The sequence below is a fragment of the Triturus cristatus genome, chromosome 2_1 (genome assembly GCF_964204655.1).
Source record: "Triturus cristatus chromosome 2_1, aTriCri1.1, whole genome shotgun sequence".
NCBI classification, from domain to species: Eukaryota; Metazoa; Chordata; class Amphibia; order Caudata; family Salamandridae; genus Triturus; species Triturus cristatus.
This window is the reverse complement of record NC_140581.1, coordinates 822,520,088-822,540,835: the sequence shown is the minus strand read 5'-3', so window position 1 is coordinate 822,540,835 and position 20,748 is coordinate 822,520,088. Positions and strand designations below refer to the sequence as shown.

The window sequence follows — 20,748 nt, the reverse complement described above, 5'->3', positions numbered from 1 at the left end:
ATGAAGCATTGGCCCTTAAAAAAGTCGCAACGCTGTGGAATCAAAATCTCCCACATCAGATCTTTAAAAAAGCTCTAAATCAACTGACTCAAATAGCATAATTTGCACTAGATCGTCGGACTCTCAAGACCTGAAAGCATGCTTATCTCATTCAAAAAAGTTATAATGAAAGAAAGGTTCAAAAATATCTTACAGATACTTTTGCAGTGCACTATAAAATGAAGTACTGCCCTATGAGAATGGGAAACTTTATATCATTCGATCTTTTACCACCATGGTCGACGTGTCCAACATCAACTGGATGTCGGCTATGTGGTCAAACTCATGAGAATCTATCTCATATTCTCTGTATTTGCCCAGCCCTAATCGACGAACACATGAAACTCCTCCGTCAAATATGGATTATACAATGTTCACGAACAATTCAAGCAGCAGTAGACTTCCTGTTCAACGACGCTCATCCTCAAGTAATTTGCGTTGTGCTCAAATGTATAAATAAAATAGACAAGCGGCTAAGAACTGCTACTCTGCCGAACACTTGTTGAATATAATCTGTATCCTCGATTGTTTTTATGTTTAAAAACCAATTGCACTGCATAAGATTGATATTTTTTTTTAGTGGAGTGTCTATATGGAATTGTTAGTCTATACAGAACTTGCATAAACATTTTGCCCTCAGCTAATGTGCCCATTTGTATTGATGCACCGACACTTTAAGCTTTGTTATAATGAGTGCAATAGCAATGCTGGCGGTTTTTGTTTTTTTTTATGTATCCCTATTAATTTACTTACAAGACACAGACATTCCTTGTTACCGCTGTCCAAAGTCACTGGTCAACCGCTTTATCAAAATTAGGTACTTGCACATGATGCAGCGCCAAGGGCAAATTTACATATTCTCCCTATGTCACAGATTCGGAATGACAACAACTCATCCATACACTCATTCATTGGTGGGGCCCATTACACCAACATGCACTTGTCTCCTTCAAATCCGGACACAGGAGAAAAAGAGCTGGACATGGAGGGTACCTTATTACCAATCAGGATTACATTTCTTTACATTATATACATTATATACATGTGCACCTATAAAATCCTGACCTTATCATCAAGGCACTCCACCACTTGGTCGATGGACCAATTAGTTGGACTGGTTGATGGTGAATTAGAACCAGCTAAACACAATTAAAGCCTAGGATACATTTGATTATTTTCTGTAATCAATTAAAGAATCACAAACTCATTTCTTATTTATGCAACTTTTGTTTATATAATAATAATTCTCTCTTGCATTAGCATTTATGCACTACAGGTTCATATTATAATTTCGGTTTATTTCAAAGAGAAATCGAACATCTGGTAAATGAGCATAGATTTAGAAAGCACAGTTAATAGTTTCCAAATATCAAACGTTGGCGACCCTCTGAGGAAAACAGACAATTATCTGCATTCTTTGGTACAGTCTCCGGGATAAATGTTCGACCCACAGCAAAGATGAAACCATCAGACAAAATACCCTCCCGAGAATCAAAGAAACCCAAGGCGAACCATGGAAATCTTTACCAGCTCAATGCAGACCCAACGCCAAGAAAGATCAGCCCAATAAACCCCCACTTTGGGCGGATGAGGGTATTTTATACCCTCTTTCCCTCTTACTTCAGTTTTACATGCAACAATTTAGGGGTAGAGAAATGTTCTGATTGGACAGTCTGGGGTCAATTTGTGATTCTTTCAGAAGATTCCCATGGTAAACTGGTTTTTCATGAGACTTGGGTTAGCAAAGCGCAAATTTTATATTATTCATTCGGTTCACAGGCGAAAGTTCCGAAAGTAAAGTTTGGTGTAAGAGAAAGCATCCAGGTACAGGTTCAGCATTGTTCCCATGGTGGCTCACACCGTCCATCAGTTGGCAACCCTCCACGCTCATATCCTTGACAAGGAACACGGTGTCGCAGAGCTGAGGTCACTTGGAGATCTCCAGAGCCAACCGATTCAGCGCAGAAGTCATCGCGCTCACATGACGGCGGCTTCATAGGACCTCCATTTTAAATACTGCGGCCTAGTAGGCCCGAAGGCCAACTTAGGCAAAAACAGACATAACAATAATTAAAATATAGAAATGAAGATTCTAATGTTTAATCCCAGACAAACCCCAATGTATATTAGTATTTACCTAGCTTGTAGCAACATTTAAAGCAATAATACTCACCATTCAGTGGTACTAGAAGCACAAACCATCACAAAAGCAACATAAATCATGCAATTTTCTATTTCACCACAATCTAAGGTTAGTTTGCGTACCATAGTTAATTAATTAGTTGTTCTGCCATGCAATTAGCATTTTAGTCCCACGTGTATCTTGTGTTTATCAAGATGTAAATGTCGATTAGTCATTTTCACTGCAAACCGATTAGTAAAAGTTAGATTAGAAGGATTATGTAATTAATTTCATGCAAACTAGAGGAGGTATACAACATTTTGTTTTACCTGCTCCATCACACATGTGATATGGACTTATAACAATATATTTTTTTTAAATCTCATTAAATTGTATTTTGAATGGCATGCTTTGGAACTATATTTAATTGTGTTGTTTTATGTTTTATTAATTTGCAATTAATTTAATTAGTCGAGCAAAATAAAATAAACATGAAACTTGCATTTGCAGTCTTTTTTGTAATTAGCTCGTCTAGTTTTCTCCCTATGCATTCTGGGATTTGTAGCCTAATTTATCCCATTATTAAATCAGGACTAAAAATCGCAGGATACAATTCAAGGAAAGAAACCAAGACTGTCTGAGCTATTAAAGCGTCGACCTTGGAAACTTAAAAGCTCTGGCAGCAGTGCTACAAGGCGCTTACAATTCTGGTGACTTACACGTTTCTGACTTTACTCGTTTTAAACTTGAATCAACAATGTTATTTTATTACGTCTTATATTGATTGTCGATTACATTATTCGAACTCTTTTGTGAGAAAGTTTGTAAAACTCCGCAAAATAAAATTAATCTTCGTACTAATAACCTTACAATGTAATGCAGCGGCCATTAATTATTTGTGCCTGTGATCATAGGAGACACTCACTCGAGTTCCGCTTTTTAACAAACGCTTGTTTTTAATTTCTTTAATATGCTAGAAGTTATGGGAACATCAGGTATATTGGTGAAATCATTTTGGTTTTACAAAAGTTGTTCCAAGAAGAATGAAGCATTATATTTATAAAATAAATATTCGATCCAGCCTCTTTTGTTGAAAGGCAGCACACAACCATAAAAACACTGTTGTTTGTTTTAAGTAAGCTTCTTGCCGAGACAAGGCTGCTTGAACGTATGGTGCTCTAGTTCAAAGATGGCCATATTATACATGCGTAATGGAATGGGAGGGCCTGTCGAGCACGTGTAAGTTCCAGCTTTGACACTTCAGTTTCTCTTTTATGTCTATACCATGAGAGACCCTGATAGGCACCTCCCAAAAGTTGGATGAAATCCGTGACGCCACAGACGAGGAGGGACCTGGACGACCCGTAGTGGTGGGGTGGGGCGTGGCCAGCCGTGATTGACAACGCCATCACTGCTGGCAGGACACATTGAGAGGCGGGTCAAAGAAAGGCCGCACGGGCGTTGAGAATGACAGACCTAGCAATTGGGCGGGGCTCTAAAAGATGAGGCGGTGTTAAAATCGGGGCCTAGGGTGGTCGACGGGTTCCTTCCCATCTCCCAGGGAGTTGAGTTCCTTTACTCCCTTGCTCGCGACGCGCTCAGCGCGCACCAATCAGCAACGGCCGTTGGAACAGAGCGAGCCGTGCAGTTCGGTTCGCTTGGTACTCGTGTCTTACGCGCTCCTCACTCCGGCCGCTGCCATGAAGGGCGCGCTGAGCAGCCCCGTCTCCGCTGCCCTGCAGGAGGGCTTCGGCTGCGCCGTCGCCAATCGCTTCCAGCAGCTGCTGGACGACGAGTCGGACCCGCTGGACATCCTGCGACAAGCCGAGGAAGAACGCGCCAGCCGGAAGCGTAAGGAGGAAACGAAGAAACCTGGGGTCACCGGAGCCCGGCAGCCTCAGCAACCCCAGCAGCCTAAAAAAGAGACCCAGAAGGACCGTAGGTTGCCATCTGCCGCCGCTCCTCCACAGCCCGGTATGCGGTCCCGTTTGGGGGTGGATCTGTGGTTGGGGGTTTGCAGATAGTAGGGGGAATAAGTACATGGGCATTGCTGGTTAGAGTGCGGCCCGTGCCCTCGACCTGCCGCATGTGGAGGCTGGCCTGCGGCCTTAAGCACGTGTGCAGCACTCAACCTACCAGATGTCATGACGCGAACCTATACTTAACGTGTTATTGCGGTGTAATGGTTGTATACCTTTCAGTGTCGCGGTGCAGTGTTTATTTTCTTCTTTAATTAAACCTATTGTTCGGAGAGTTTTACAGTCGGGAAGGCTGGAGCAGGTGGTGTTTTCTTTGTGCTGTTTCCTGAGCACAAAACATGCACTGCACAAAAGGATCGACACAAGTCGTTGTCACATTGGTAATTTGCAATGTTACAGAGACTACATCATAGGAACCAATTCTTAGCATAAGTTAACGCATACCACAGCTCTTTCTGTGGGCAAGGAGTTTGGGAAGCGGTTTAATCACTTACCTCTATACTTATGTTTTACTGGGCAACCCTGGCTGCTATATATTAACTTTTAGCTGTAGCTCAATAGTCCGTGCCCCGAGCCACTGACACCTCGTGGGCTAATATGTGCTCGCCAGCGCCTGGCGACACCCGTTTTGGCCACAAGGTATCCAATATGCAGCAACAGTTTTATTTCCAATTGACCCATCCTAATCGTTTGATATATCCAGGATAATAACAATTGAGGTCCTGTTATCGGAAAGTCGAGCACGTCCTCCAGTGCAGCATAGATAGACCTGTGACCAACACGTTTGTATTGTAGGACCATCCCAGATCATATCCAGAGATGTTCCCGTCATTCTTCGTCATTTACAACAAGTGGCACTAGAAGACTTCCCCCATCTGGTATAATCTTTCTGGGGGGGGGAGGTGGTTTGACCAGCGTTTCCCAACCATGGGGCGTGTGCCGATTTTTGATGGTCCCAAAAGTCCAAGCAATACATAAAGATTCTTTTAAGTTCTGCAATTAACGTTACACTTGCTGTGCTTAAAAGGTAGAGGTCAAATATCACTGTCTTCTGACAAATTGCCGATTTTTTTAATGTGCGGATGGATGTTTACAAGCTCCTCTTACTTTGCGGTCAGAGTAAAGTGAGTTCTGTGACGGGAAGTGTGACTGGGATGGCATTCTTTAGCAACACAACAAAATGTAAGTCTTGTAAATGAACTGCACATTCAGTAGTTGGGTAAGAAAAAATTAAGCACTTTTTTAATTTTGAAGTGTGATGGTAATAAACATTTTAATAGGATGAAAACCAATCAATACTTTACCTGGTGATGCACATTTGATAAATATTAAATGAAACCTGATTTCCACACATTTGTGTAATAGTTTTTAGTTAGTGTCTGAAAATGTAGTGGCAATTTCAATTAATGTGGTGTTTAAACGTCAGTGAGCTACCTTGCGATACTTTAATTATACTAAGAAATTCACTTGCTTCATGCCCATTAAAGCTATGTGGGTCACCAACATTTGTGCTAAAAATTAGGTTGTGGTTCTGAAGCGTGGTATGCACTGAAATAGACTGTATGAAAGTACTTAAACTGCATGCGTTTTAAACAAGCTGAAACTGCCAGACTCTGGTGGCCATTTTGGCTTCAGTCTAGTGCTCCTCCTTTAATGCAACCCAGGTCAGCTGTCCATCTATCCCTCAGGATTAGAAGGGTCTGGTAGTTTACCACCCATGCCTGGTACAGTCTTGAGATGCACTTTCTCCTATGAAGTGAAGGCTAATTTGGCTTCAATGAGTTTAATTCTGAGATGGGGTTTAGGGCCTCCTTGCACTCAAGGCGTGGAGCATTTGTAGAAAGTGGCAGAACTACAATTTATGTAGTTCAGATTCTGCGCTGGGACCAGTGTTTTTTTAGTTTGTTTGTACACCCATATATTCCCAGGATAGAAATCTTGATCCTTTTCTGTGAAATGAATTCTTTCATGCTAGTATACTATCACAAAGGGGAGACAAGAGGGGCGTTATTAGGCTCACGCCTGCCCTTACTAACTCAAACAAACCAAAATTGGCGTGATACCCTCACAGAAATGCTGTTTGCTTAATCAGCAAGTCAGCAGGTTAGTACCAGAAACCCAATGAGGTCTGTATGCTGCTAGTTGTTACCTAAATTGAAGACCATTCCAAGAATTGGACGAGTATGGCTCACTCGCGCAATGTGACATGCTTAATAATTTGCCACCTCGTCCCACCATAGTAAGATGTTGCAACCAAGGCGGACTCTTCCTCAGAATGGGGCTCTTCTGAGGGAGTTTTTAGAAATTTCTTCTCGGGGCAATGATTTGGGTCTATTTTATGACTTTAAAAACCATGGGATAATCCACTAAAGTATCCTTTAATTTGATGGTATCCCTGGTTGATCAAAAGATTACCAAGGGGTAAATACAGGAGTCATACTTGGGTGTAATGAACTGTAAGTGGCACTGTACAAATAATTGACATGTTTCTGCCTTTGATCACCCATGGGTCTAAGGCATTTGTCAGGGCAGTGTCTATGCCCCTTACACTGCTGTTGGTAAGTGCTGGGTGGGCTAAGATATAAACCAGACAGCTGTTCAATGGGGAAAGTTAGGTGACAAGTGGGTTCTCAACCTTGATGAAAGTTTGACTACAGGAGAGTCCCACCCCAAACGACCGTAAAACACCCAGCTAAATAGTTCTAGGTCATCACTAATACCAGTTGAGAGGTAGGTCCTCCAGTTTATATCTAAGCCCACCCAGCACTTACTAACAGCAGTGTAAGGGGCATAGACACTGCCCTGACTAATGCCTTAGACCCATGGCTGATTGTAGCCAGAAACATGGTGGCATAATGATTTGTATAGGTACTTACCCAGGTCATTACACCCAAGTATGCCTCCTGTATTTACAACTTGGTTTTGCACCCCTCAATGCCCTATGTATGGTGCAGTGTCATAACCTTAGCAGTCCCTCCGTCTCCCATAGTACCTTGTTGTCCCCTCTCCTACCTCCAAGGTTGGATGGTATAGTCCCTTCCCCCCCCCCCCCCCCCCCCCACAAGTATGTATGTGTATCATTTCCATAGCACAAACGCTGCCAAAAGGCAGCACTCTACATGCTCAATGACAGGCATGAAGTAAACTAGTAAAAGGAGCTCGGTTGAGGGTGGTTAATGCGTTGTTGTGTAGTGCTCTTTAAAGAGCTGAGTCTTCAACACTTTTTCCTAAATTGGACCAGTGTTGGTTGGGGCGGTCCTGATGGATACAATGATAGTGTTCCAGATCCTGAGTTTGTACATGGGAAAGCTGTGTGTGGTCTTTCTTGTTTTGCAATTCTTAGTCTGCATTCTGATGGTGTCGTGGCTTCCGGTTACACAGATCCACAAGAGATGTGAGTTTGTCTGCAATATAACCCTGGCTGCTGCTCGTGATTAATTTGTAAATGATGCGGCTAGTTTTGAAGATGGTGCAAGTTAGCAAGTGATGCCAATGGAATTCAGTCAGGATGTGCTCATATTCCTCAGGCCCTGAGACATGCAGCATGCAAGAACCCCATAAGGGGTGTGAATGTTGTCTAGGAGACCATGTAGTAGGGCATTACCATCATCTAGATACAAGAGTACAAGGGCTTGAACAGCAATTTTGGAGTAGTTTTTGGGAGGAAATGTTTTTTCTTTAGAAGTGATAGCTGGTACCAGGGAGTTTTTGTTGTTTTGTCAGTGTGCCTCTTGAGGAAGTTTGTGACCAGGGTGAATACACGTTCCTTGGCAGATAACAGGAATTCAGTCTACATTAAGTTGAGCTTCAGGTAGGTGCTTAACATCAAGGTCTAGATGGTGTGAAAGCAGTGTTTGAGGTCAGTAGCTCTCAAAAGCATATACAAATTCTATGCTTTTGAGCACCTTAAACGGGTCCCGGCACATCAGCCTCTTCCTAGGGCTCCACCTCCCCCAATGGCTGTCCGCCTCCTGCATTTTTGCGACGGTCATCTGTTGCAGCAGGCCTGTGCTCCTGCCCGTGGCTCATTTTATAACCTGATTTCATCCTCCAGTTTCAGACATGGAGGCCGTTTTTCCTTGCGGTTAAGAAAGCTACGCAAACCGGGTGTACTCCCTTACAGTGCTCGCTGAAGTAGAAACACAGAAAAGGCTCTAACTTTAAGAGATCTTAAACAAGCCCAGGGGCAGAAAACAGGACACCGGGCATCCGCCACATTGTACCCTGTGTACCCTTCTGCAGTGCCCCTCCCCGCATATCTACATAAATGCAAATGTGTGTGTATGTATCTATATGTATGTATATATATCTAACCTACTGGCAGTTGCCAGTAGGTAGTTGTAGTTGGGACCTATTTTCCATAGGAAATCCGCGACATTCTATTTGGAATAACGTTTGCGTCGATTGATAAATCTTCACAAGATTTTCCCAACTTTTGGCCAGCTCTGGTCCGCTCCTATCCTGAAAATTTCACGGTGATTCGTCAAGCGGGGGCCGAGAAAAAAGGGGGTCCCAAAACGTGTTTTCCCCATGCATTTTCCCATAGGACCTGTTGACGCAGCTACAGCCCGAAGTGCTGAACAGAATGAAACCAAATTTGGCAAAGAGGTAGTCCTCAGTTCACTCGTGCCTTTTGCTTAAATGGTGTAAATCCGTTTAGTAGTTCCTGAGAAAATCAAAAGTAAAATCACATATATATCTGGGCGGAGCCTAACCACACCTCATCGTGAGATCTGATTGGTTGTCAGCACTTCATCCAAGAAGTGTTGGCAGCCATCTTTGGACCAATATACATGATAGCACCTCATTAAAAAGCATTGCAGTTAATAGAAGGTTTTAAGACTTTAGTTACACTATAAATCATTTGTTGATGGTACCATACTCCTTTTAGGAATTGTGGTGTGTTCTAAGGTGATTTTACCATGTGAAAAAGCCTTCTGCTGTGATATCATGAATCATGTTTGAGAGAACTATTTTCTCATGCTTTTCCCACAGAGGTTTGGAAGGTGATCTATAAGCTAAACTGAGCAAATTTTCTGTAAATTTACATTCTTTCTCAATCATGTGAGAATGAAGTCTGACATTCTCAGTAAAACATGTACATCCAACAAGGGCAGAGACTGTCAGTTGATTCCTTTGTGTTCTACTGCAGCTTCCCAGAGTGTTCTAAAGAACTAGAGCGCTAACAGTCCTACTTATGACAAACGTATGGCACACCTGAAGCCATCTTGGTTGGAATAAAGTGGTAACTCTTAAAACATTTAATTTAAAAAGGAACAACATGAGGGGGTTCATTTTGCCATAGAAAGTATGATTAGTGCTGCAGAAAGAAAAATTAGGGCACATTTTGAGTGACTTCTCAAATCCTCTTCTATTTCATTAAAAAATTCTGACATGCAGACTGAAACATGCACCTTCAATACCAGCAGCAGACTTCCCTGGTGAGCAGTAGCTTTACTACAGTGATCTAATAAGCAACTAGAGTGCTAACATTCTGAATTTATGGCAAATTTGTGACACATCTGAATGCTTTCTTGATGGAATCAAAGTAAAAAACAAAGTATTTCCTACTGAGGAGACTGTAGTAAACGAGAATTTGGAAACATCATAACAAATAAGTCTCCCAGAATGGCCACCAGAGACAAGAACCCAAATGTAGCCCAAATATCACCCAGATGTAGCCCAATTACAATGTCCCAGAGTGTTCTAACGGACAACTAGAGCGCTAACAGTCTTACTTATGACAAAAGTATGGCACACCTGAAGCCATCTTGATTGGAATAAAGTGTTAACACTTTAAACAGTTAATTTACAAAGGAACAAAATGAGGGTCTTCATTTTACCATAGAAATTATGATTAGTTCTGCAGAAAGAAAAATTAGGGCACATTTTGACTTCTCAAATCCTCTTCTATTTCATAAACAAATTCTGACATGCAGACTGAAACATGCACTTTGAATACCAGCAGCAGACTTCCCTGGTGAGCAGTAGTTTTACTACAGTGATCTAATGAGCAACTAGAGTGCTAACATTCAGAATTTATGGCAATTGTGACATCTGAATGCCTTCTTGATGGAATCAAAGTAAAAAACTGAAAGCATTTCCTACTGAGGAGACTGCAGTAAATGAGGAAACTTCATAACAAATAAATCTCCCAAGACAAAATAGCCCAAATGCAGCACAAATATCACCCAGATGTAGCCCAATGACAGAAGTGTGCAAAACACTTATTTTTTGTGTATTTGCAGTTTTATATAGTGCAGACTTGTCAGGTATTGGAGTGCTTTACATGAGCATTGGTACATCGCACAAGATCGACTTCATTTTGGTTGTAGACATGGGGAGATTTAAGTGATTTGACCAGAATCACAGAATGTTGAGCTGAAGCAAACTCCAACCTGGTTCCCAGTTGCAAAGTCTGCAGCTCTGGAAGTAACACCACATCCTCTCTCCTAGGTGCAATATTTAATCAAGTGGTCAAGTGGATAAAAAAACAAAGATAACAAATAATTTAAAAGTGCTTTGTCGCTATTTGAAAACTCCAAAAATATGTCCTCATTTTAGTTTTTTAGAGCACTAACCATAATTTTGATGCCAATAAGGCCCTCTTATATATGTAATTCCTAAAGGAATTACTCTAGGTATTAGTTTTGATTACATCAAGATGACGTCAGGCATTCCACACTTTTGTAATGAATATAGAATGTTAGCAATCTAGTTGTTCAATGGGATACTGTTGAGAGGCAGAAGCCAGGGGCACAGACTCTGAAAATTGAAGGCAGGTAGGAGAGTGCAGAGGCAACAATTTTACCACGCTGGGCAGGCAGGAAGGGCAGTGGCAGCACAACAGACTATGGAGGGCAGTGGAAAGGTGGAGAAGTGTGGCTCAATGATTAGAGCGGCAGACACTGATGCAGAGGTCTAGCCCGGGACCAGGGTTCAATTCCTCGGCGGGTCTTTGGCTAAAAAATTCCACGGACCTGATAATTCTCGCATCGGTGCCATTCCAATCATGGAGTCCCACTCTGCAACTCTGGGCAATAGCTTGCTTAATCTCCACAACGCTAAGGATGCCTGGTCTCCACCTTGAGGGTGCCCAGGAGTGGGCGCCTCACAGGGAAAGCCAGGATGGGTTCCACAGCGGTATTCGTACAAGCGCCTTGAGACCCTTGCGGGTGAGTAGTGCGCTATACAAGTATCAAATTTACATTTTACATTTACATTTTATCAAATTTAATGGGGGGGCAGGGGCAGGGACAACAAACAAACAATACAGGACTGGCAAGAGAGGCTGTGGCAATTTAATAGACCATTGTGGGCAGAAGGAAGAGGCAGTGGTAGTGCAACCATACATTCAAACAGACCAGTTTCAGCCAGGAAACGTCCAATGTTTTAAGCTCAAATGGGCTTTATTTGATCTGTCTCCTGTCTACAATCTCCTCTTTTTCAATGTAACCCAAAGGGGAAAATTAATACCCCAGTTTTTTTTTTTTTAAATCTCCCTCTTACCAAGTTCAAAATGTTCGCAAGTATGGTACATTGGATCATGGTAGGCAGGAGGAATTGGGGTAGGGACATGGACTCGGATAACAGAGGACAGGAGGGACATGGAGAGGTGCACCAACCTGACCCTACAGGGCAGGCATTAGGGTTTGCAGCAGCACAATACACCACACAGCGCATGCAGGATGGGAGTGCAGCACAACAATCCATAGAAAGCAATAGGGAGGGGACAGGACCATGCACATGGACAACAGAGGAGAAAGAGTCAATGGTAGCTAGCTGACCATAATGGACAGACAGGAGAGAAAGCTGCAGCATAACAGACCATAAAGGGCAGGAGGGACGGATCAGGGGCATTACAATGGAACAGACAAGCCAGGAGGGAGGAAATAGGGGTCTGCACATGGAAACAGGGCTGGGGGCAGGGCAGGAGCAGCAAGATGACCATGGAGGTCAGGCAGGATGGGCACTAGAAACAAGACACTTCATGGAGAGCAACAATGAGACTATGGTGGCATACACACAGACCATGGAGGGAAGGTGGGAGGGGGTCAGGGGCAGCTAGCTGACCACACAGGGAAGGTGGGAGGGGCCATGGCAGCACAGAAGACCATGCATGGCAAGCGGGAGGGTTACTGGCAGCACAATGGCTATGATGGGCAAGAAGGAGGGTGCAGGTGCATGCACAAAGTACCATGGAGGATAGAAGGGAGGGTCAGGACCTGGGCACAGACAAGAGAGTTCAGGGGAAGGGGCCTCACAACAGACTGCGCAGGCAGGAGGAGCAGTTGCAGCACAACAGACAGGGAGGGCAGAAGGGTGTGGCAGTAAAATGGACCATGGAGGACAGGAGGAAAGGGATAGGGGTATGGCATGTGGACAGGCAGGGTGGAGGTGGCGGGTTGTCATCTGACCATGCTAGGCAGGTGGGAGGGGAGTGGCAGCTCAACAGAACACTCGGAATAGATAGGAGTGGCAGGTCCATGGAACATGGTGGGCAAAAAGGATGGAGCAGGGGCATGCACAAAGACATCGGAGGGCAGAGGGAAGGAGAATAGGGGCAGCAAGCTAAGCACAGAGGCTATGCAGGAGGTCAATGATGGGCCATAGAATTGGGCAATGGAGGGCAGGAGGAGTGGACTGGTACATCCTGCTAAATGGAGGGCAGTGGCAGCACATCAGACCATGCATGGCAGGAGGGAGGAGGCTAGTCCATGGATTCAGACAACAGAGGATAGGGAGGAGGTGGATGGGGCAGCAAGCTAATTGTTGAGAAGGTGGGTATAGGAACTTTATTGTTTTTAAAATGTGCGTCTGTGCGAACTACTTAAAATATGAACAAGTATGCAGCATAATCTCACTTTTATTCAGGAAGAAGAGGACGTTTGTGACTGTGACTCCGGGCTCACTTGGCAGAAACACCCCCTGACCCTCCACCCCCATCGCAAAATGTAATGCCCGTGAAAAGGGTAGGTGGATGCAGTGTTATACAGAACGTAGTCCTGAGAGCACGATTGAAAATGAACTAGATATAGTATATGGTATAAACTATGCACCAAAAAGTGTGATACAAGATGAACCGGGGCGTGAAATATAATACGCAATACATTGTGCGCAATGACAGATTCATTGGAGAGTGCGAGATAGCACAGGCACGTGCTATGCAATATGCGCCTTGGAGTGTAATATGCACAGGGCAGTGTTGTGTAACCTAACTAGTCTATAAAGTTGTAATATAAAATATGTGCTGGGGAGTGTAACGTTGCATATGCACTGTGCCAAAGATATGGATCCCAGATTGTAATATGTATGGCATAGCGCTGTGTTTTATAACATAGGCATCGAGGAAGGCACGTTGGATGGGGCAATATAACCCGTGCGAAGGCAAGTGTGGCATGACATATTCACGGGATGGTGTTACAGTGCACATGGGCTAGAGTCATAGCATACGCACTAGCTGCTGGAATACAACACAGAGGTGTGAGGCACTCGGCGGGCACTGGTGGGTGTAACACAGCATTGGGATCAGCCAGGAGCACGCCGTGACTCTCGTGAGGTTCGTCTCCTTTCCAGAGTAAAATAAAAAGTATTACACATCCGGCGGTGGATGGGTTTTATTAACCGTGAGGGGGGTTTCTTGCATAGTTTGGTTGAATTTTTGTCGAATCCCCTTTGAATGGCTTGGTGTGCATGTATATTAAATGTGCCCGTCAATAGCTACCCATGTTTGTATAAATAAACAACATGGGTGTCTACTTGGAGAGTACCCACCGGCGGGGGCGCCGGGATTAGGCACGGAAGGGCATCAGACACGTCAGCTTCACTAGCGGTGTAAATGCATTCCATGTGGATTCATTTTATACATAGTCGCCTTTTAATGAATATCATGCAAATCTTCATGGTGATAGGTACATACAGTTTGTCCAGCATGTCCTAGGTGTTTCTATAAATATATATATTTTTTTAAATAATAAAAAACAAAGGCCGGCCCCAGGGGATGGGGTCCCCGGGGCCATAAGTTGCCTGAGGGGGGCAACGCAGCCCCCTCCTAAAGAATTTTAAAAAAAAGGCCATGACCCGGGGGTTGGGGTCCCCGGGGCCGATTAAGGCCTTGGGAGGGCCAAATTAATTTTTTTCAACAAAAAATTAGGGTGCAGGCCCTGGGGCATAGGGACCCCATGGCCAATAAATTAGAAAAAGGGAGGCCACAGCCCTCCTTCTAAAAAAAAAAAAATAAAAAAATAAATCAGACCGGCATCGCGCTGGAGGCCACGCCCCCTCCTTGCAGCACTCTACAAACGCGCCCCCTGGTAAGTTGTAAGTTGGGGAAATAATTCCCCTTCAATACTGAGGGTCCCTGAGGGCCAACTAGCCCAACAGGTATCTCCAGTATGCGCCAGGGAGCTGCGTTGCAGACAGGTGTTCTGAGGCCACGCCCCTTTTTACACCTCTATGCAACGCAGCTCTGTGGCTCTTACTGGAGGTACCTAGAGGTCTAGTTGGACCCTAGGGACCCTCAGGATTCAAGGGGACTCTATCTCCCAACTTAAAACGGCCACAGGGTGTGTTTACACAGTGGGGAAGTGAGGGGACGGGACCTGAGGTGACGTGTGCAAACACGCCCTGTGGCGCGTTTTAAGAGGTAGTTTTAATTCCCTGCCCTATTATATACTAGGGGCTTACAGAGGTCATGCTGATCACAGGGGGACCCCAGCGCATAGTGTTCCCTAGTGTATGTAGGTGTTTTCACTGTATTCTGAGTGTCTTTTAACATGGCACTGGCTCTAGGACTGGTTAGTCAGACTCAGTTACCACCAGTATCCGTCTGAAAGTTGAGGGTACAGGATGATTTTGCAACAAGGCTTCTTTCTGCTCTTCTGTTTGTTCTTTCTGCACGTTATCCTTCTTCCTGCACTTTTCTTCGTCTTTGAGGACTTCTGTTGCTTCTTTTTGCATTTCTTTTTTTCTTTCTGTGCGTTTTTCTTCTTTCTTCACATGGCCTATCTCTGTAGGCATAGTTGGAAATTAGCATTTAAAAAAACCTTATAAATTCACTGAAAAACTATAGGTTTCAGGGGCGTTCTAGTTAGCTGGACTTTCAGCTAACTAGAATGCCCCTGAAACCTATGGTTTTTTCAGTGTGTGTATATATATAATATTCTTCCAAGCTCGCACCAATGCCACGCCGCACTACTTCCTGGATGGGTGCCGCCACAGACGTAGGTGTATCCGTCAGTAAATTTCTCCAAACGTTCTCCCGTCACAGACACAAACGTGGCGCACACTCGACTATCGCGTTTCGGCCATGCTGGCCTTTGTCAACATTGACAAAGGCCAGCATGGCCGAAACGCGTTTGTCTGCCCTTGGAGCGGAATAAAAAGAAATTTGCAAGATTGTCGAGTGTGCGCCACGTTTTTGTCTGTGACGGGAGAACGTTTGGAGAAATATATATCCTACATCCTACTGGCGGTCGCCAGTAGGTAGTTATAGTTAGGACCCTCTTACCATAGGAAATCCGCAACATTCTATTTTGAATAACTTTGGCGCCGGTCGACGAATCCTCGCCAAATTTTCAAAATAGGTGGGGCGCTGCGCTCCGCTCCTACCCTGAAAGTCTTGGGGGGGGGGGGGGGGATTCGTCAAGCGGGGGCTGAGATAAAAGGGGGGTCCCAAAACGCGTTTTTCCCATGCATTTTTCCATAGGACCTTTAGACACAGCTACAGCCCGAACGGCTGAACAGAGTTAAATGAAATTTGGCAGAGGTAGTCCTCAGGTCAAGGAAGTGCCTTTTGTAGGTTTGGTGTAAATCTGTTCAGTAGATTCTGAGAAAATAGCCTTTAAATCAATATATATATCTGAGCCAGCTTACGGTGCGCTTACCGTACGCGTACGGTGACGAGCGCGATTCTGATTGGCTGTTCGATCTAAGTAAACATTCGAATCGGTCGAAACCAGGAAGCGGCGGCAGCCATTTTCTCTCTCGCACTCTGAGGGGGGCAGCAAAAACAGACAAACCATCTAAAGGGGCAGTATATTCAGTTCTTAACCACCCAGCATCGATATAGGTGTCCCCAAACAACCCCCAAGGCCAAAAAAACAAAAAACAATTTTTTCGAAAAATCGCCGATTACGCTTAACGGAAGCGTACGGTCAAAATTATAAAAAAAAAATTATCCACACTCTCCCCACCCCGTGTGCAAATGGTGCCCGAAGGGCACCATTTGTGCATGGCATACCAATTAAATAAAAGTACAAATGAATACCTTTTCACAACGAAGCGCATAATATGTCCCCCATGTGCGCACGGTGCGCGAAGCGCATCGTGCGTACATGGCCCATCCCACATAACGTGGGCACGCGGTGCGTGCAGCACACCGCGTGACCACCGTGCGTGCACGGCACTAACTGCGTAAAGTGGGCGCGCACGCCACGAATGGCGTAAAGTAACTTAGCATTTAAAAAACCGTACAAATTCACTGAAAAAACCATAGGTTTCACACACGTTAGTTAGGAATTAGCATTTAAAAAACCTTGCAAATTCACTGAAAAAACCATAGGTTTCACACAAGTTAGTTAGCTGTACATTTCACTCGTAAAAAAACCAATGAAATTCCCCCGTTATAGTTAGTGCAGGCAACTATAACTCACGCGACCGCAATCCTCTGCTGATGACATGTGTCTTTATGAAAAAAAAATATTTGTAATATATGTATAGCTAAAATTTAATGGAAGAAGACATGGGCAAATAAGTGTCTAAATACAGTATTAGCATCAGCAGAGGATTGCGGTCGCGTGAGTTATAGTTGCCTGCACGAACTATAACGGGGGAATTTCATTGGTTTTTTACGAGTGAAATGTACAGCTAACTATAACTTGTGTGAAACCTATGGTTTTTTCAGTGAATATATATATATATTACCTACTGGCGGTCGCCAGTAGGTAGTTATAGTTAGGACCACGTTTCCATAGGAAAACCTCAACATTCTATTTTGAATAACTTTGGCGCCGGTCGACGAATCCTCGCAAATTTCTCAAAATAGGTGGGGCGCTACGCTCCGCTCCTACCCTGAAAGTCTCGGGGGGGATCCGTCAAGCGGGGGCTGAGATAAAAGGGGGGTCCCAAAACGCGTTTTTCCCATGCATTTTTCCATAGGACCTTTAGAACGAGCTACAGCCCGAACGGCTGAACAGAATTACTCAAAATTTGGCAGAGAGGTAGTCCCTAGGTCAAGGAAGTGCCTTTTGTAGGTTTGGTGTAAATCTGTTCAGTAGATTCTGAGAAAATAGCCTTTAAATCAATATATATATCTGAGCCCGCTTACGGTACGCTTACCGTACGCTTACGGTAAGCGTACGGTGGCGTGCGCGAGCGCGATTCTGATTGGCTCTTAGATCTTAGTAAACATTCGAATCGGCCGAAACCAGGAAGCGGCGGCCGCCATTTTGTGTATTTCACTCTGAAAAAAAAGAGTGAAAACAAGGAAAGGGGGCAATGAGGAGAGTTACAGACCCCCTAACATTTGTAAGGGGGTCAAAGAAGGACAGAAAAGTACAAAAAACATTTATTGATTTTAAAAAAAATCACGGGGTACGCGTACGGTAAGCTTACGGTAAGCGTACGGTAGGAAAAAAAAAAAAATGAAAATCAGATTTAAGTGTTTAGATATTAGGGGGCTCTAAAAAGAGCCGTTGTGTTTATGAAATGATTTTTTAGTGGTACCTACAAGTAAGTACCGATGCAGAGTCTAAGGTTCAAGAGGAAGACTCTGTTCCCTTCACCATTGAAGTGCACACCATCTCCTCTATAAATGTCTTGCATGTCATAACGCAAGTTGTTGTGGTAAATGGCACCCATACCATAGTCACGGAGGAAAGCAGAAACAGATTTGTTGACGTGCTTTCTTGCTTTGTCATCGCACTGCGTGCCCACCGTGCGTGCACGGCACTAACTGCGTAAAGTGGGCGCGCGGTGCGCGAAGCGCACCGCGTGCTCACTGTGCGCGCACGGAACTAACTGCGTTAAGTGGGCGCGCACGCCACGAATGGCGTAAAGTAACTTAGCATGTAAAAAACCGTACAAATTCACTGAAAAAACCATAGGTTTCACACACGTTATAGTTAGGAATTAGCATTTAAACCTTGCAAATTCACTGAAAAAACCATAGGTTTCACACATGTTATAGTTAGCGGAAATTTTACTGATAAAAAACCAATGAAATTCCCTCGTTATAGTTAGTGCAGGCAACTATAACTCACGCGACCGCAATCTTCTGCTGATGACATATGTGTCTTTATGAAAAAAAAATATTTGTAATATATGTATAGCTAAAAATGTATGGAAGAAGACATGGGCAAATAAGTGTCTAAATACAGTATTAGCATCAGCAGAGGATTGCGGTCGCGTGAGTTATAGTTGCCTGCACTAACTATAACGGGGAAATTTCATAGGTTTTTTTATCAGTAAAATTTCCGCTAACTATAACATGTGTGAAACCTATGGTTTTTTCAGTGAATATATATATATATATATATATATATATATATATCACACACTCTGGTAGTCACCAGTGTAACTTTGGCGCCGGTTGACGAATCTTCGTGAAATTTTCAAAACTAATGGGGCGCTCCGCTCAGCTCCTACCCTGAAAGTCTCGGGGGAGATTCGTCAAGCGGGGGCCGAGGGGAAAAAAGGGAGGTCCCAAAACGCGTTTTCCCCATGCATTTTCCCATAGGACCTTTAGTCGAAGGTACAGCCTGAATGGCTGAACAGAATTACTTGAAATTTGGCAGAGAGGTAGTCCTCAGGTCAGGGATGTGCCTTTTGCATATATGGAGTCAATCTGTTCAGTAGTTCCTGAGAACATTGCAGTTAAAAGCACATACATATCTATAGCCGCTCACTGTGCGCGCACCCTTACGTGCGCGAGCGTAATTCTGATTGGTTGTTACAGGTCAGTCAACGTTCGAATCGGTCGAAATCAGGAAGTGACGGCCACTATTTTGTATGTTTTCAGTGCGAGAGTGGAAAAGGAAGGTGGTGAACGTGAAAAGGGGGCAGGGTAGAGTTCCTGACCCCCTAGCCTTTGTCAGGAGGTCCCTGAAGGACCCCGAAGGAAAAAAAAATTTTTTTTTTTTTAAATCGCGGGGGTGCGCGCACCGTGCGCGCACGGTGAAAAACCATTAAAAAAAAATTAATAGTTAGTTTATTGTAAAATAAATATATAAAAAAATGATAATACATACATAACTTGGCATTTAAAAAAACGTACAAATTCACTGAAAAAACTATAGGTTTCACACACGTTATAGTTGGGAATTGGTATTTAAAAAAGCTTGCAAATTCACTTAAAAAACCATAGGTTTCACACATGTTATAGTTGGGGGAATTTCATTGTTTTTTTACGAGTGAAATATCCACCTAACTATAACATGTGTGAAACCTATGGTTTTTTTAAGTGTGTATGTGTGTGTGTGTATATATATATATATATATATATATATATATATATATATATATATATATATATTTTATATATATATATATATATATATATATATATATATATATATATATATATATATACACACACCTCTGTCACCAACCGCATTTGCAAAGACTAAGACCCAAAATTCAGTGCACATTCGAAGTTTTATTATCAAACGCCCTGCACCATTGCCATTACGCGTTTCAGCCTCGCAGAGGCCTTGATCACATGATACGCCAACGGAGAGTTTTTTTTAACCTTTTTGAAGTGCTAGTGCTTAAAAATGTGATAAGGCACTCCCACAAGAATTCATGGAAATAAACAACATATTGTCCTACAAGTGCAATATATCCCAATGCTAGTGCAAACTATAATGCAATACAGTACAATGTTAAGTATCCTAGTGCAAAGAGCGCTAAACTCAATAAATATATAAATAAATATTCATGGGTAAAAAATTATAGTATTAATAATCTGATAAAAATGCTAAAATCATAAGCTAAAATATCCGATGGAACTAGCAGCATAGTTGCGTGTCCAATCCTGGCAATCAGAGTACACGGCTAAAGTTGTTGCATACATAGCTCCATCATTCGCAGCTCAAATTAGGCCTCAATACCGATTGATACTGCTAACAACTTAAGATGTTAATGACCAGGTTGTTGCACAGTAAAGGACATATATCATACAAGAAAATCCAAATTGTCCGCCCCAGTGGGCCCAATAATTTTCTTGTGGGGAAAAGTGTGTTGTGTTATGTGCAAACTGCGCTTTAATTTATACTACTCCAAATCACAGCCGTGAATGGTTATGTAAATATATAAAAAAATCATAGTTTTCAAATCATCAGTTCTATTATCTACTTTGTCAGGAGGCAGCAGTACATCTGAACTATACTAAATGCAAGTGGTAGCTCATTTTTAAAGACTGGTAAAGAAGTCCTCACTCGCATTTAACCCCTGGGGTGCCTTACTATCTAACTCTAAGATGTATCTTGTTTCCATTCGTCTCAGTTGATCCCGGTTGCCTCCCCTTCTCAGTGGCAAAACCGTATTTATAACCAAATATTTAAGATGAGACAAATTATTCTCATGACACTCCCTAAAGTGCCTAGCCAC

The 20,748-nt window shown here is 43.3% G+C and overlaps 1 protein-coding gene across 2 annotated transcripts in view; it reads left to right on the top strand.

The window, feature by feature from the left end:
* The first annotated feature begins 3,553 nt into the window (after positions 1–3,553).
* Positions 3,554–20,748, top strand: part of HABP4 (hyaluronan binding protein 4) — a 155,453-nt gene continuing 138,258 nt past the window's right edge. The window contains exon 1 of one of the 2 annotated variants that reach the window (XM_085632882.1): positions 3,554–4,135. In XM_085632882.1, coding sequence (XP_085489008.1) covers positions 3,862–4,135 — 274 coding nt within the window. In that variant the 5' untranslated portion in view covers positions 3,554–3,861. The remainder of the gene's footprint in view (positions 4,136–20,748) is intronic. The other variant, XM_085632884.1, reaches the window with a different exon arrangement.